The sequence below is a fragment of the Mustela nigripes genome, chromosome 4, assembly GCF_022355385.1.
Source record: "Mustela nigripes isolate SB6536 chromosome 4, MUSNIG.SB6536, whole genome shotgun sequence".
Classification (NCBI taxonomy): Eukaryota; Metazoa; Chordata; class Mammalia; order Carnivora; family Mustelidae; genus Mustela; species Mustela nigripes.
The window spans coordinates 56,086,185-56,099,628 of NC_081560.1; the positions used below are offsets into that span (position 1 = coordinate 56,086,185).

A 13,444-nucleotide genomic window follows, 5' to 3' on the forward strand; every position below is an offset into this window, starting at 1 on the left:
GAGGGGCTTGATTAGGGGCTCGATCCCAGGACCCCGGGATCATGACCCAATCCAAAGGCAGATGCTTAATGACTGAGGGACCCAGGTCCCCATAACGATGGATTCTTAGTAACTGTCTTGACATGTCCGTTTTCTCTCAGATGAAGAAAGAGGTATCTGTGAATAATAATAAATGTGCTCACTGTGGAGTAACTAAAGATTTTGAGTTCTACTTAAGTTCTGATATTACTAGATATGAAATCCAGGCACCTTACTAAACTACTCAAAGCCCTGGTTCCTTGTACATAAGAGACGTTATCTCCATCACACAACATGTTCAGAATGCACATGAGATTTAGTTTGTAAGTTTGAACCATTCTAATTTTAATTATTATTACTGTTTTTAGATCTCAGTCATAATGAAGTTGGTGTAATTTGTTGTTTATATTAGATACCTAAAAATCTGAAATTTATGCTGATAAGTAAGAGAACAAAACCAAAAATCTTTTGGAATGGCATCAGTTACTCTGGAGTGAAAGGAAGCCAACTTGGCATGGCAACCATGATAGCCTCACCTCTCCCTGAAGGATATGGTTAGAAGCATTTCTGGTTACTCTTTATATTAAAATCTTTGGCATTTTGGCTCTGATATATCAGTCCCTTATTGGATGACTTTAGATACTGCACTGTAAAAGAAAACTTTATAACTTCACTTAAACTCTGCCTTAAATATTAATTTTATACAGCTACTGAGATTGGTGAAACTAATTTCAACAAAAGCCCCAATCAAATTGAAATTTAATCTATCTTAGGAATCTAGAAAAGCACACAATTTAATTTCCATAGCTACTATTCATTATTGAAGACTGCAGGACTGACACTGGAAAAAAAAAAGAAAGAACAAAACATCAACTGCTCATTTTCAGATGTTCTGATACACGACACAGGGAGGAAGATGTGGTAGTTCTGATGGCAGACAAGGCAAGACTACAAATCTTGGAACAACCATTTACTGGCTGTGTGGTCTTGGGTAAGTTTCAGTATTTCTCTCTGCCTCAGCTTACTAAGTGGAAGAATGGGATAACAACATCTAACTCAACAGATATTGATTACAGAAACCAAAGATTCAAAATGCTAATATAAGTAAAGCTTCATGTACTGTGTTCCTCATAAACATAAAATCCAAGTGAATGTTAAAAAAAAATAAACTCAGCCCTTCCCATAAAAAACATAAAGTAAAATAAAACAAAAAATTTTAAAAAGTAAAAAGCTTCCTAAACTTAGAAGGAAATTTAAAATAGATCTTTAGTTTCCGAGAAAACAGCCTATGCCTTTGGAAAATCCTTTCAAAAACTAAATTTTCCTTTTAGCTATCTCAGAATCCTTTTTCTGTTCAAGAGCCTCCTCTTTTCTGCTATTTTCCAGATGTCAGCAGACCTACTGTATTACTTTGTTTGAGCTAAAGTAATACTTAATTACCTACTTGTTACTATTAACCTGTGAGTAAAATAGAACAATACGTTACCTCAAAAATTTTCATGTTAATCTTTACAACTACAAAAGATACCAAATATAAATGAAAAGAAGCATTACTATTGTCCTGTATTCAGTGTAACATGAATCAGTACCACAGCAAAATGAACTATATAGGTACTTTTAAAAGTATGGCGAAGAATATAAATTTTATTCATTCATCATTGTCATCTTAACATGCCAAGAATGAATGGAGAAGAAAATCTAAACATCAGTGCTCCTAATATTTTTTCAAGGGTCAAATAATAATGTTTTAAAAATAAGTCAAGGAACACTATATCAAAAACTAATGATGTACCATATGGTGACTAATATAACATAATAAAAAAAGTATGTCTATAAACTAAATGAAGTTTTCCTATTCTACAAAATACAGCCATGAGCTACTGGTTCCATATGAGACCCAAAACAAAATCCCTACTCTTAGTTTTAAGGTATCTTACAGAATAATAAATTGCAAGGGTTCTTTTAGTAAACTTTACTAAAGAAGAAAACTGTTTTTTTTATCAGATGTCAAAGTTTTTTTTGGAAAAAAAGATAAAAGAGGCCTTTCAGGCTAAGAAAGTGTATCTTAAAAAGGATATAGGGAAGAGGATAGTATTTTTACCTTCTCAGACACTAATATTAAAGTGGTAATTTTTTATAATATTAACATAGATTGGTTATCTATATTAATCTGACATAAATGTGTTTGTATATAACATGCAAGTGAGTAATAGATCAAGTATCTAGAACGTGTAATTTATTGCATTACTAAGTTAACATGTATTTACATCATTTTGAAGGAAATAGACCTAAAAATGGGAATTTTATGTAAGTATTGCTGACTTTTATTACTGTCATAATAAATCAAACTAAACATCTACTTAATCAGACCAAAATATCTTTATGTTTTAAATGTCTTTGTCAAGAACTTGATAGACATTTCCCAAATAAAGCTAAAGCAATATTTATCTGAAAGAAACAAGAAGAAATTGATATCCAGATACATCTAAAATGACTTGACAACAGAATAGTCTATCATAAAAAATTCTGGGACATGGATGTATTTCTCCTAGAATATTTTAAACAATTTGGATCTCAAACTATCAACTACTCCCAAAATTCTTTCAAAAAAATTCTTATCTGCAGTCTATTAAACTTATATAAAAAGTATTAAGAACATTTGCATCAGTTTCTTCATATGTAATTCTCTTGAACTTTTATGTTATCACTTTAAATGTGTACATTATAAGGTCTTCTTCAAGGGGAAAATTAGGATATATTCAGAATACCCTTTTGGGGAGGCAGCTGGGGCAATGGGTAAAACAGGTGATGGGGATTTAGGATGAGTACCGTGGGATGTAGGAAGTGCTGGGTCACTACACTGTACACCTGAAACTCATATTACCCTGACTGTTCAATAACTGGAAGTTAAAATTAAAGCTTAAGAAATCCACATATAGGGGTGCCTGGGTGGCTCAGTGGGTTAAAGCCTCTGCCTTAGGCTCAGGTCATGATCCCGGGGTCCTGGGATCGAGCCCCGCATTAGGCTCTCTGCTCAGTGGGGAGCCTGCTTCCCTACTCTCTCTCTGCCTGCCTCTCTGCCTACTTGTGATTTGTCTGTAAATAAATAAATAAAATCTTAAAAAAAAAAAAGAAATCCACATATAAACCAAAAACAAAACAAAAAAGACTCTCCTTTTATCATTTCTGATAAGTAATTTATGCAGACCCTGTAAAAATATAAAATGGTTCTTCCCAGGCTCATGGTTCTTCTTGGTGGAGAACAGACAGGGCCAAAGAACAAAATCATATTGAAGACAAACTCAACAGAGGTTGGAAAGTTGCTTTTCCCTACTAAAGGTGCTGTACACTAACGGATGAGAGTGAGAGAGCCCCCCCCCCCCCGCCCCACCAAGAGCAAAGCTTTTTTTCAGTCAGCATTCCTACTACTTACCCAAGGTGCTCACCAGTAAAATCACAATTTCTTTCAGGCCATACTCCCGCATCTTAATCATGGTGAAACTCACCCCCACCCCGTCCCAATGTTCCTTGTTATGCCCACGTCCTGCTGCAGCCTTCCTGGGTGAAAAGGTCAGAGGCAAGGAAACATCTGCTACCTTGATGTGTTCCTGGAGCTGAGCCTGGTGCTGCCGTGTCAAGTTCTCATGTTGTTTCTGAAACTCGGCGATCAGGAGCTGCTTCTGGATTTGCTGCTGTTGCTGGATAAGGAGTAACTCTTGCTGCAGTTGCTTCTCACGGACAACAGGATCCACCACAGGCATCATCATCCTGAGGTCGGTCCTCAGGTCTAAAGGTGAGATGGGCTCCAGGCCCACGGGAACTTCTGATTTCACATCCACTAGAGAAGCAGGAGGAAGAAGAAAGGGTGGGAGGGCATGACAGAGGATAGGATATGAGTATGTTGATTTGGAAACAAACAAAAAATAAAAAACACTATACCCTATACGAACAGTGTCAACAAGTGTAGTCATTTTTACAACGATCATAAAAGGTCTTTAGTGTATCAGTTTTGGTAAAATGGACCATACGCTAACTTTCACCCAGCAAGCCACTTTCACGAATCTTCTGAATTTCTTTTTTCAAAGAGATGAATCCTGCACCCACCACCACCACCCCACCCCACAAAAAACCCGAAAACCAAGAACCACAAAGAGATGAATCCAGTTATTTCCTGGTATCAAAGTCATTCACAAAACTTACTCTACTGGACCACTTAGTAGTAAGTTAGGCAAACTTGGGACAAAAATATGCTACTCTACTGAAGAAGAAATGCCAAGTTATAAGAGAGAAATTTCTATCACAACTCGATTTCCATACTTGCAGGCAAGTTAGTTTGTAATCAGAGTCAGAAGATATATTCTAAGATATATTCCTCAAGAATTAAGGAATTCCTTAAGAATAAAGCTTTCAACAATGTATCTGTGGGGCTGTTGGATCTGGCAAAGAACAAGTACAAATCTGCATGCTAAGATGTTGAAAATGGTGAGTGGATTAGTTAATCAACCACAAGTGTTCAGTCTTTCAATGATGATAAACTATATTTCAGTTACCTTATTCCTAAAATGAGTAAGGCATAAAAATGATGAGGAAGCTTAAAACAAATCAAACCACCAGAGAAACAAAGACTAATGAGATTAATTAATTTGACAAGAATAATTATAAGATATTTAAATTTAAAAAAACCGATAACATATAAAAAATTCTTACTACTTCTATCAGATCATTTGTAGGACAGTAGAAGCACAAAAATTCATAGACAAGGCAGATAGGAAGTAACAACATGGAGTTGTTAAAAGAACTAACTGGGATAATCCACTCTAAGGACTTAAAACATACAGAACATTTCTCAATAAACGCTCTGGGTTTTTTAAATTAATAAAAATGGAATTTTCCTGTGTATAAAAATATATCAACACAGTATGGCTAACAAAACAAAAATATTAAGAGCAAGTATGCAAATAATATTGCATGAGATTTTCATTTAATACTAGAAAATAAAAACACTAAAACTTCTAGAAAAGTGGAAAAAGAATATAGAGGAATATAAATAATCTTTATTTTTTAAGAAGATTTTATTATTTATTTATTTGTCAGAAACAGAGAGAGAGAGAGAGTGCACAAGCGGGGGAGCAGCAGGCAAAAGGAGAAGCAGACTCCCCAGTGAGCAAGGAGCCTGATGCGGCATTTGATCCCAGGACCCTGGGACCATAACCTCAGCTGAAGGCAGACGCTTAATGACTGAGCCACCTAGGTGTCCCTAAATAAACAATTTTTAAAGATCTACCTTTACTAGTAAAGAAATGCAAATTCTAAGTCAAAGTAAGGCATCATTTCCAAACATTAAGTATCATCTGTACGATCCATGTATATGCATATGTGTGCATGATACCCCATTGTGTGGCATAAGCATTTGAACAAGTAGATAATTACATATCGCAAGTGGTATTACCAAATGGTTAAAGCTTCTGAAAAACAACTTGGTGTTATGTAGGAAGAATCATTAAATATTCTACCATTTGATTCAGGTTTGCGAACTGTAGGAATATATCTTAAGGAGACAATAATTACGGGAAAATACAGTTCAATGTCATACCGTCCACTGAAGTATTATCATTTTAATTGAAATCCACCAACTACAAGGAAGCATCTAAGTAAAATATGTCACATCCATATGGTGGAAAAACACATACTCATTAGAAGTAATGTTTATGGGAACATGAAGAATGCTATTACAACATTAAATGAAAAAACAGTAATAAAAGTGACATATACCCTCTGATAACTCTTTAAATAAATACAACTTAAGCCAATACACATTCACATTTATGGAGAGCCTTAAATTCTAAGGGATGTAAGATTTGGTAGGAAAGAAAAACGACAAAACTTCCAGCCCTCTTGGAGCAAATCTTCTAGTGCGTTTTTCTTTGTATTAGTCTCTGAATCCGTGTAGCAAAGACTGGTGACATACAGAACAGAACATAGTTATTTTGGAGTGGAAGTAGAAATAATTTCCCCTTCTTACTTTTCTGTATTTTTCCAAATTGCATTTAATGCTCTGACAACGACTATAAGTAACTTAGATTTGTAGATTCCAGGTTGGGAACTGCAAAGTTAATTTTCCGTGTGGATTTAAGAGCTATTTTCAGTGAGTCGAGAAAGGCTAACAGAAATCTTGTCTGTAGAAGTTAAGGCTGCAAATACTGAATGAAACATTAATGTCCTTACTTATCACTTGAACTGCATCTGTGTACAGGGCATGTGGTATGCACCTGTGGGTGGGGTGGGAGGGGACGCTGGTATCAATCTTGGGTTGTGAACCCTGGTCAACTTTTCAACGTATTGATCAGAAGCTTGCATTGATGGTACTACACATGTCACTTTAACAGAAATGGTAAAACAATTTATTAATAAACCATAGTTTGGTGGACAGTGTCTTCTAAAACACTGATATTTATGAAAAGGATAGATAGTCATTGTGACAAGTTTGGGATGAAATGAGGATGATGGCCTGTATGATTTTGTAGGAGCAGAGTCTGTTGTAGAACTTTCAATCAAGACTGTGGAGTAACACGAGATTTTGAGCATTAATTTATAGAGTTGGTCTAATTCTAACCAAAAGCAATGACTGTTAATGATATATTTCATTTTTGCATTATAAAGGCCAAACTACAGCCTCCAGTGTTTACATATGGAAATCCCAATAAACAAAGGTCAGAACGTAACCCTATAAAGACAAAATGTAGAATTTCAGGAGACCTTGGGGTCTTTTCTTGTTGTCATTCTTCTTATCCATAAACTGTGAACATAAATCCCTAAGAAACCTCTCCCACAAAACAAGATAAGGGGGAAGAAAAGTCCCAGAACTCTCCAAAACAGCTATTGTAAACCTCAAAGGGTAATTTGACTTCTTAACCTGCTATCCCAACAGAAATGATTGTGTCTAACTGCTTGCCTTTGTTCAGAGACTAATCACTAAATTGTGAAAAATCACCCTCGACTTACAAAAACTGCTCTTGATTATAAATAATTGCCCAAGACTGAGAGAAAGCGGCAAGCAAGATCCCAGTCTTTCATCCAATTTATTCAGCAGCAATCCACATTCCATTTGTCTAGACTAAATATAGCAGCGTTTATACAAGAAATCAATAGTGCTTGCAGAGAGGAGAGCAAACGCATGAATATTTCATCAAACGCAGAGAGAAATGGCAATCAGCAAACCGTAGAGGTCATCTTTGGCCTGCTGGATTAGTTCTTTTATTTGGACAATAGCTCATCTCTGGCTAATCATAATCATATCATAACCATTCTTTCTATTTTTAACATTAATTGCATTGTGGGTGACAAAGACTCATCATATTCCAAAAGAAATGATGGATTTTTCTTACAGCGTCTGTGACAGGCTATTAAGCCTCCCCAGGACTAATAATAGTAACACAAGACCAGGGCTGAGTCTCAACAAGTTACAGTTACTTTCATATCATGAAATGTGAAAGAAAGGGCATTGTCTACAGCTGCTGTATTATCATAATTAGAAATAATCAACTTAAAAAGAAAAAACTAACAACCAATTTTAACAGCGAGGAACTGGAATCATCTCTATTCATAACATCCTTGTCTAGGAACATCCAAATTTCTTATAAATTACTTTGAACAGGTGCCAGTGATACATAAGTTAGAAAGAAGTTGGTGCAACAAACTGTAGATATTAGCAGCACTAGTTAAAAACAAATCATGTTTTCTTAACAGATCTTAATTACTTTAGCTTGAGACCTCATAGCTTTATTTGGACTCACTATGATTGTCTGAGATTTCAACTACATGCCAACACATATATATGTTATATTTATATTATTATTCTAATAGCAAATGCCCAGTTACAACATTTCAAAATATATATTAACTAGTCTTAATTATCACTTTACAAAAGCCTTGTTCATTCTTCCTCCAGTGTCTTTCTTAATTGTTTCTTTGATAGTTATTTATTCTTCTGTTTAGCCTTAATCAAGTTATGCAATTTTGTTTTAGAAATAGTTTTTAATGAACATGGAAACAAAAATCTCCCACATCAAAATAAAAATCTCAAACCATATAATCACATCTATTTAAACAATACCCACTTTATAGTTGTAACTTAATTTCTTCAACAAATTTTTAAAAATATTTTTTAAAAGTGTTAATTCAGAGTTTGAAGGATAACCTAACCACCATAGAGTATTTAAGTTTTCACTTTAGATACTGTTATTTATAGCACAGGTAAGTAGGGAGAATTTTCATATGTTCAAGACCAGAAATCTTTGGTTGCTCTTTGTCAGCTAACTTACAAACAAGAATCCATTATTTTTAAGACTGTTTTAGGTGAACAATTTGCAAACCCGATGGATGGAAAAATTCAAAGAATGCACATTTTTGAACATTTACAACTATCACAACTATAGCTGAAGACTTCACCCTGCCCCACTGAAATGAGATCTCAAAGTAGTAGCGTGCAAACTACAGGTTTTCACAAACCATTGGCACAGGCACAATCTCACCACCATTTGTAGGTACCAACTCAGCTAAAAGTTGTAACTTGAAAAAATGCAATAAAAACTAGCACCATGTTTATCTCAGTTCATACCATAGCTACAGCAGCTACAAATCAGCATCACCAACAGCGACAGCATCACCAATGCTGTCCAGAGCCAATTTACATGGAAATTAAGTTCTTTACACCAAGGAAATTGTTCTCCACAACCACTGGCAAGTGGACATATCATCTACAAGTACTAGAATTGGGGAGAAACAAATGTTCTGATCATCTGATCAGCTATCATAAGCCGTTCTCATTGCGAACCTTCTTGAACAAAAACTGAAGATGACATCTGGGGGAAGGGTAGATGACAATCCATAAGTAGCACATTACAGTCTTTGTCCTAACTATCGCGCTGTCAATCCCATCCTGAGCAATCCTAAAGAGTTGGCTCTGCAATGGGGGATAGATTATAGCTTCCCTGCCACTTGTCATGGTTATTTTGATCACTGAAGAGTTTTTTTTTTTTCAGGTAGAATCCACAGATTTTGGGAAATAAATGAAGAACTCAAGTCTTTTTTCTTTCCTCAACTCCATAAACTTGATTTAACCCCATTCAAATCCCTTCAATATTCCCTTTTTCTGAAATCCCGCTAGCACCTTCCACCCCCTTCTAAGAATGCTTTGAAACTACACATACACAACTTCATAATTTTATTTACATTTTTGTTCCTTATATCCTATTGGTTATATCAGAGCACAAAACTACCTGATGCTTGTTTGTATCTTGTTTATCTAGTACTTTGTCTTAATAACATATTACAGCACAAATTCTTAAGTACTATACTATCTTTTTTTTTTTTAATTTTTTTATTTTTTATAAACATATATTTTTATCCCCAGGGTACAGGTCTGTGAATCACCAGGTTTACATACTTCACAGCACTCACCAAAGCACATACCCTCCCCAATGTCCATAATCCCACCCCCTTCTCCCAAACCCCCTCCCCCCAGCAACCCTCAGTTTGTTTTGTGAGTTTAAGAGTCACTTATGGTTTGTCTCCCTCCCAATCCCATCTTGTTTCATTTATTCTTCTCCTACCCACTTAAGCCCCCATGTTGCATCACCACTTCCTCATATCAGGGAGTACTATACTATCTTACGAAAGTATCAGAGACTGCTTAGGGCTGTACGTATCTAAAACAACATCGTAATCATTGCTTTTATGTATCATCAGGTTGACATCATTTTTAGTTAACCCCTTTATTCAGCAAGTATTGGTAAAGCTCTATGAAATAACAAAAAAAAAAAAAAGTTTTTTAGTCAGCAACAGAAGTAAGGAAAGCCTTTGGAGAACTCATATTTTGCTGCAGAAGGTCAACCCATAAACTTATGTAGAAAACATGACACATGAAAGGCAATGATGTTGTATTCCAGAATCCCACCTGGGTCCTCTTCTCTTTTCCCACCAGGACTGTCCATGGTCAGAAGAATCATATGGGAATGAAATTAGAAATGCCTGTGCACATATGCACACATACACACTCCCAGTTAAAATCCTCAAGCAATTACTTATTAGGTCTTTATTCATTGCTTGAATTTCAGATAAATATTATTTGACTGTTTAAATTATTGATAACTGAATGAGTTTCGAACAATACTAAGTATTTGGAAAAAAAATGACTTCAAATATTTTTCTATTTAATGTGCCTTTCACATGTCCCAGATCCCAATGTACCCTTAAAACTCAGAGTACTGACAGGTGACAACCACCAAAATGGGGTGGGAACCCGAGTAAAATTATATTAATCCACCCATGCTGTTTGTCTTAGCAGGGATCACCAAGAACAAGCCAGAGCGCAGAATTATTGAAACAATAAGGCTTAATTTATAAATGATCACCCCGTGTTATATTATCAGAAATTTCAGCCAGCATTTTGTAAGCTCAGAAAGTTTTCATCTCAAATTTGAAAAATGAAGAATTAAATTACTAAATGTAAATAGAAAAGAACAAATCCTCCTGAAGTTACTTAATCAAAATTCTTTAATATTTCATCTAAAATAGCCAATAATTGATTTAGATTTTTAAAAAAAAAATCTTATTTATTTATTTTTGAGAGACAGAGAGAGGGAGGCAGAGGCAGAGGGAGAAGCAGGCTCCCAATGTGGGACTTGATCCCAGAACTCTGGGATCATGACCTGAACAGAAAGTAGACGCTTAACCCACTGAGCCACCCAGGCGCCCAACCAATAACTGATTAAAAAAAAAAAAAAAAAAAAAAAACCACAGGACACCATTTATTGAAGGCTTTTCATTGAAATGTGTCGTGTTCTTTCTGTCTTGGAAAGCACATTTTCTCTGAATAAGTAAATTAGTAAATTTGAGTGTGCCTAACATCAAACAGGGAAAGGAAAAAACAAGTAATACATTCTCAGCCTGGTGACAAAGCTGCCCAAATGTCCCTTTAGTCATACAAATATTCTTAGCTTCCACTGTCTCTACTTATGACAGCATCATCATGAAATAAAAAAAGAACTAGAAAATTATCGAACATGAAAAGAATAATTTTTATAACAAGAATTATTTAAACTGATTAGTCCGGAAATATAATTCTCCCTCCAAATGATTCTGTTCAAGTTATACATGTCTTTAGTTTCTTCAAGTGCATGCATACATGGCATAAATGAAAAGAAAATAAATGCAAGAAGCAATCTGGGCTTTGATTTACTATTCTCTTATTTCCCAGGGGTCTGAACAGGAAACAAAAATAACCACAAATGACTAAAATTTCAGTAGGCCTTGAAATATCAACATTTAAGTTAAAGAAAGCTAACTTTTTAATCAAAGCCTTACTATTTTGATTTACTTAATTCAAATTCCCTCTCTGCAAATATGCTTTTGAATTAAGCAGTCATAACAAACCATAACACAAACATGAACTGCCAACTCATTTGTAATACCCACTTAGTTCTAAACTATTGCAGTGTTTGCTAGCTCCTCACTATTTGAGAACCAAGTAAAAGCTTCATTGAGCTTCTTGCAGTTTGGAAACAAGATCAAGCCCATTTCTGTGACTTCCAGGTAATATGAGCTAAGCACCTAATCCATATTACTTTGTAATTTGAGATAAAAATTTAACCTGACATAACAGTACCTGTAAATGAACCCTTCAGTAGATGGGAAATCTTAGTGCTTTAAAATAGAAAATATAAATATTAATCCAGAAGGTTATTTATTTAGCCACATAGAACACTCATCACCTGGGATGAGCAAACTGACTTCAACAAGAGTTACAATGAAGGGGGGACAGACTGTTTCCTTCACCATGGATTTTTCCTACAACTTACATGTTCTTCTAGGTCACAGATAATAATTCACTTGTTACTTTGCAAAGGGCTAACAGTCCTTCCTTCTTATTATGAAAATCTAATAGTTGAAGCAACAGATTCCTTCTAACTCCATGTCATCTGACACGTAAGATAAATTCAACACCTAAGTTTCAGTTTAATGAATACCGATTGTCTAAATACCTCTCTCAGCAGATACCCCTCTCTAACGACACTCTTCAGGTCCCAATTACACTTGTGTATTCAGCAAATACAATTTTTTCAGAGAACATATCCCCACCCTTCTATCAGGAACCCTTGTTTGTGGAAGTATGCAACTGTGTTCTTTCATGATAGAGAAAAAGAACTTTGATTGGTTCTTGTATCCTGCCAGGAAAATTACCTTTAAACAGTGTGGGGGGAAAAATTCAATCTTTTCTGAGAGTTTCAATGCTTAATATATTCAAGACAACAACGTGTATTAAAAGTGCAGGAAAGCGGGAGGGGAAAAAGAGCAGAAATGCCAGGCATGGTGCTTCCCTTCTTTTCCTCTTGGCTCCAAGCCACCTTTACCTTTCTACCCTCTAATCTTCAATCCTGCAAAATGAGAACAGGATTTCAACCAATTTACTCTTTTCTTTCTTTCTTTTCTTTTCTTTTTTTTTTTTTTTTTTTTTCCTTCTCTAGGTCTGGGCTGTTTGCTAAGTTCTGAGGAAATCTTTATTACAAAACGAAAATTCTTAAAGTCCCACTAAACCCTTCTAATATAGGATTGCACTGGCTTTTAAAAACATTTCTTTAAACAGCTGGACACTTTCTTCAAATAAAATTTTATGAATAGCCCCAACATATAAAACCAGCACACGCAAAACTCTTCAGGAGGAACCAGCGTCTCTCACCCACTAGCTTCCGCTCTGGCTGCTTCCCCTGGGAATCCAGGCTCCAAGGAATTCAGTTTGAAAATCACTCTTCTAACGGCATTAGTTCTTTATTTGCTGAATTCAAATCAGAGGCAAATTATATTACTGCTCTTTCAAAGAACATGCATTACTGTTTTATGGAATTATGGGAATTTGGAATTTTTGAATTGGAAATAATAAAGTTTCACTTTGTACACACAATTTGGGGGGAAAAGTAAATGTTAAAAAATAAAAAATTCATCTAACATTGCATAATTTCAAATCTAGCCAGACAAATGCATTGGCACCTGTGTTTATGTTTTTGCCACATGGTGACACCACTTTTGCTCATAAGTAGAAATACCCACTATCCTTTGTCAGGAAGCAGTTTGAATATGTGAGTTTTAAAATAATTATGCAAGCCTGGAATTATGCAAAGTTTTCAGGGCTTGAGCATTCTAATAAAATGTGACTTCCCTATGCCGGATTCCAAATTTGGCTTTCTAAACTTGGTTAAGAACAAAGATTCCATAATGTTAGTCAGTCTGGAGAGTTGCTTTCTTTTAATTTAAATTATGAAGCCAACACCAATACCAGGGCTTATGATGTGCCAAACACTGTTCTGAATGTTTTATAAAATAAATGTTAATTCATTTATTCTTTTGTACAACACTATAGGAGTTTGGACTC

At 35.2% G+C, this 13,444-nt stretch overlaps 1 protein-coding gene across 10 annotated transcripts in view; it reads right to left on the reverse strand.

Moving 5' to 3' along the window:
* Positions 1–13,444, reverse strand: part of HDAC9 (histone deacetylase 9) — a 936,353-nt gene that overhangs the window by 446,567 nt on the left and 476,342 nt on the right. For all 10 annotated transcript variants that reach the window (XR_009403815.1, XM_059396742.1, XM_059396749.1 and 7 more), the window contains one exon: positions 3,615–3,856. Coding sequence is in view for 9 of the 10 variants with exons in the window: in XM_059396742.1 (XP_059252725.1) it covers positions 3,615–3,856 (242 nt within the window). In the remaining variant the exon portion in view is untranslated. The remainder of the gene's footprint in view (positions 1–3,614; positions 3,857–13,444) is intronic.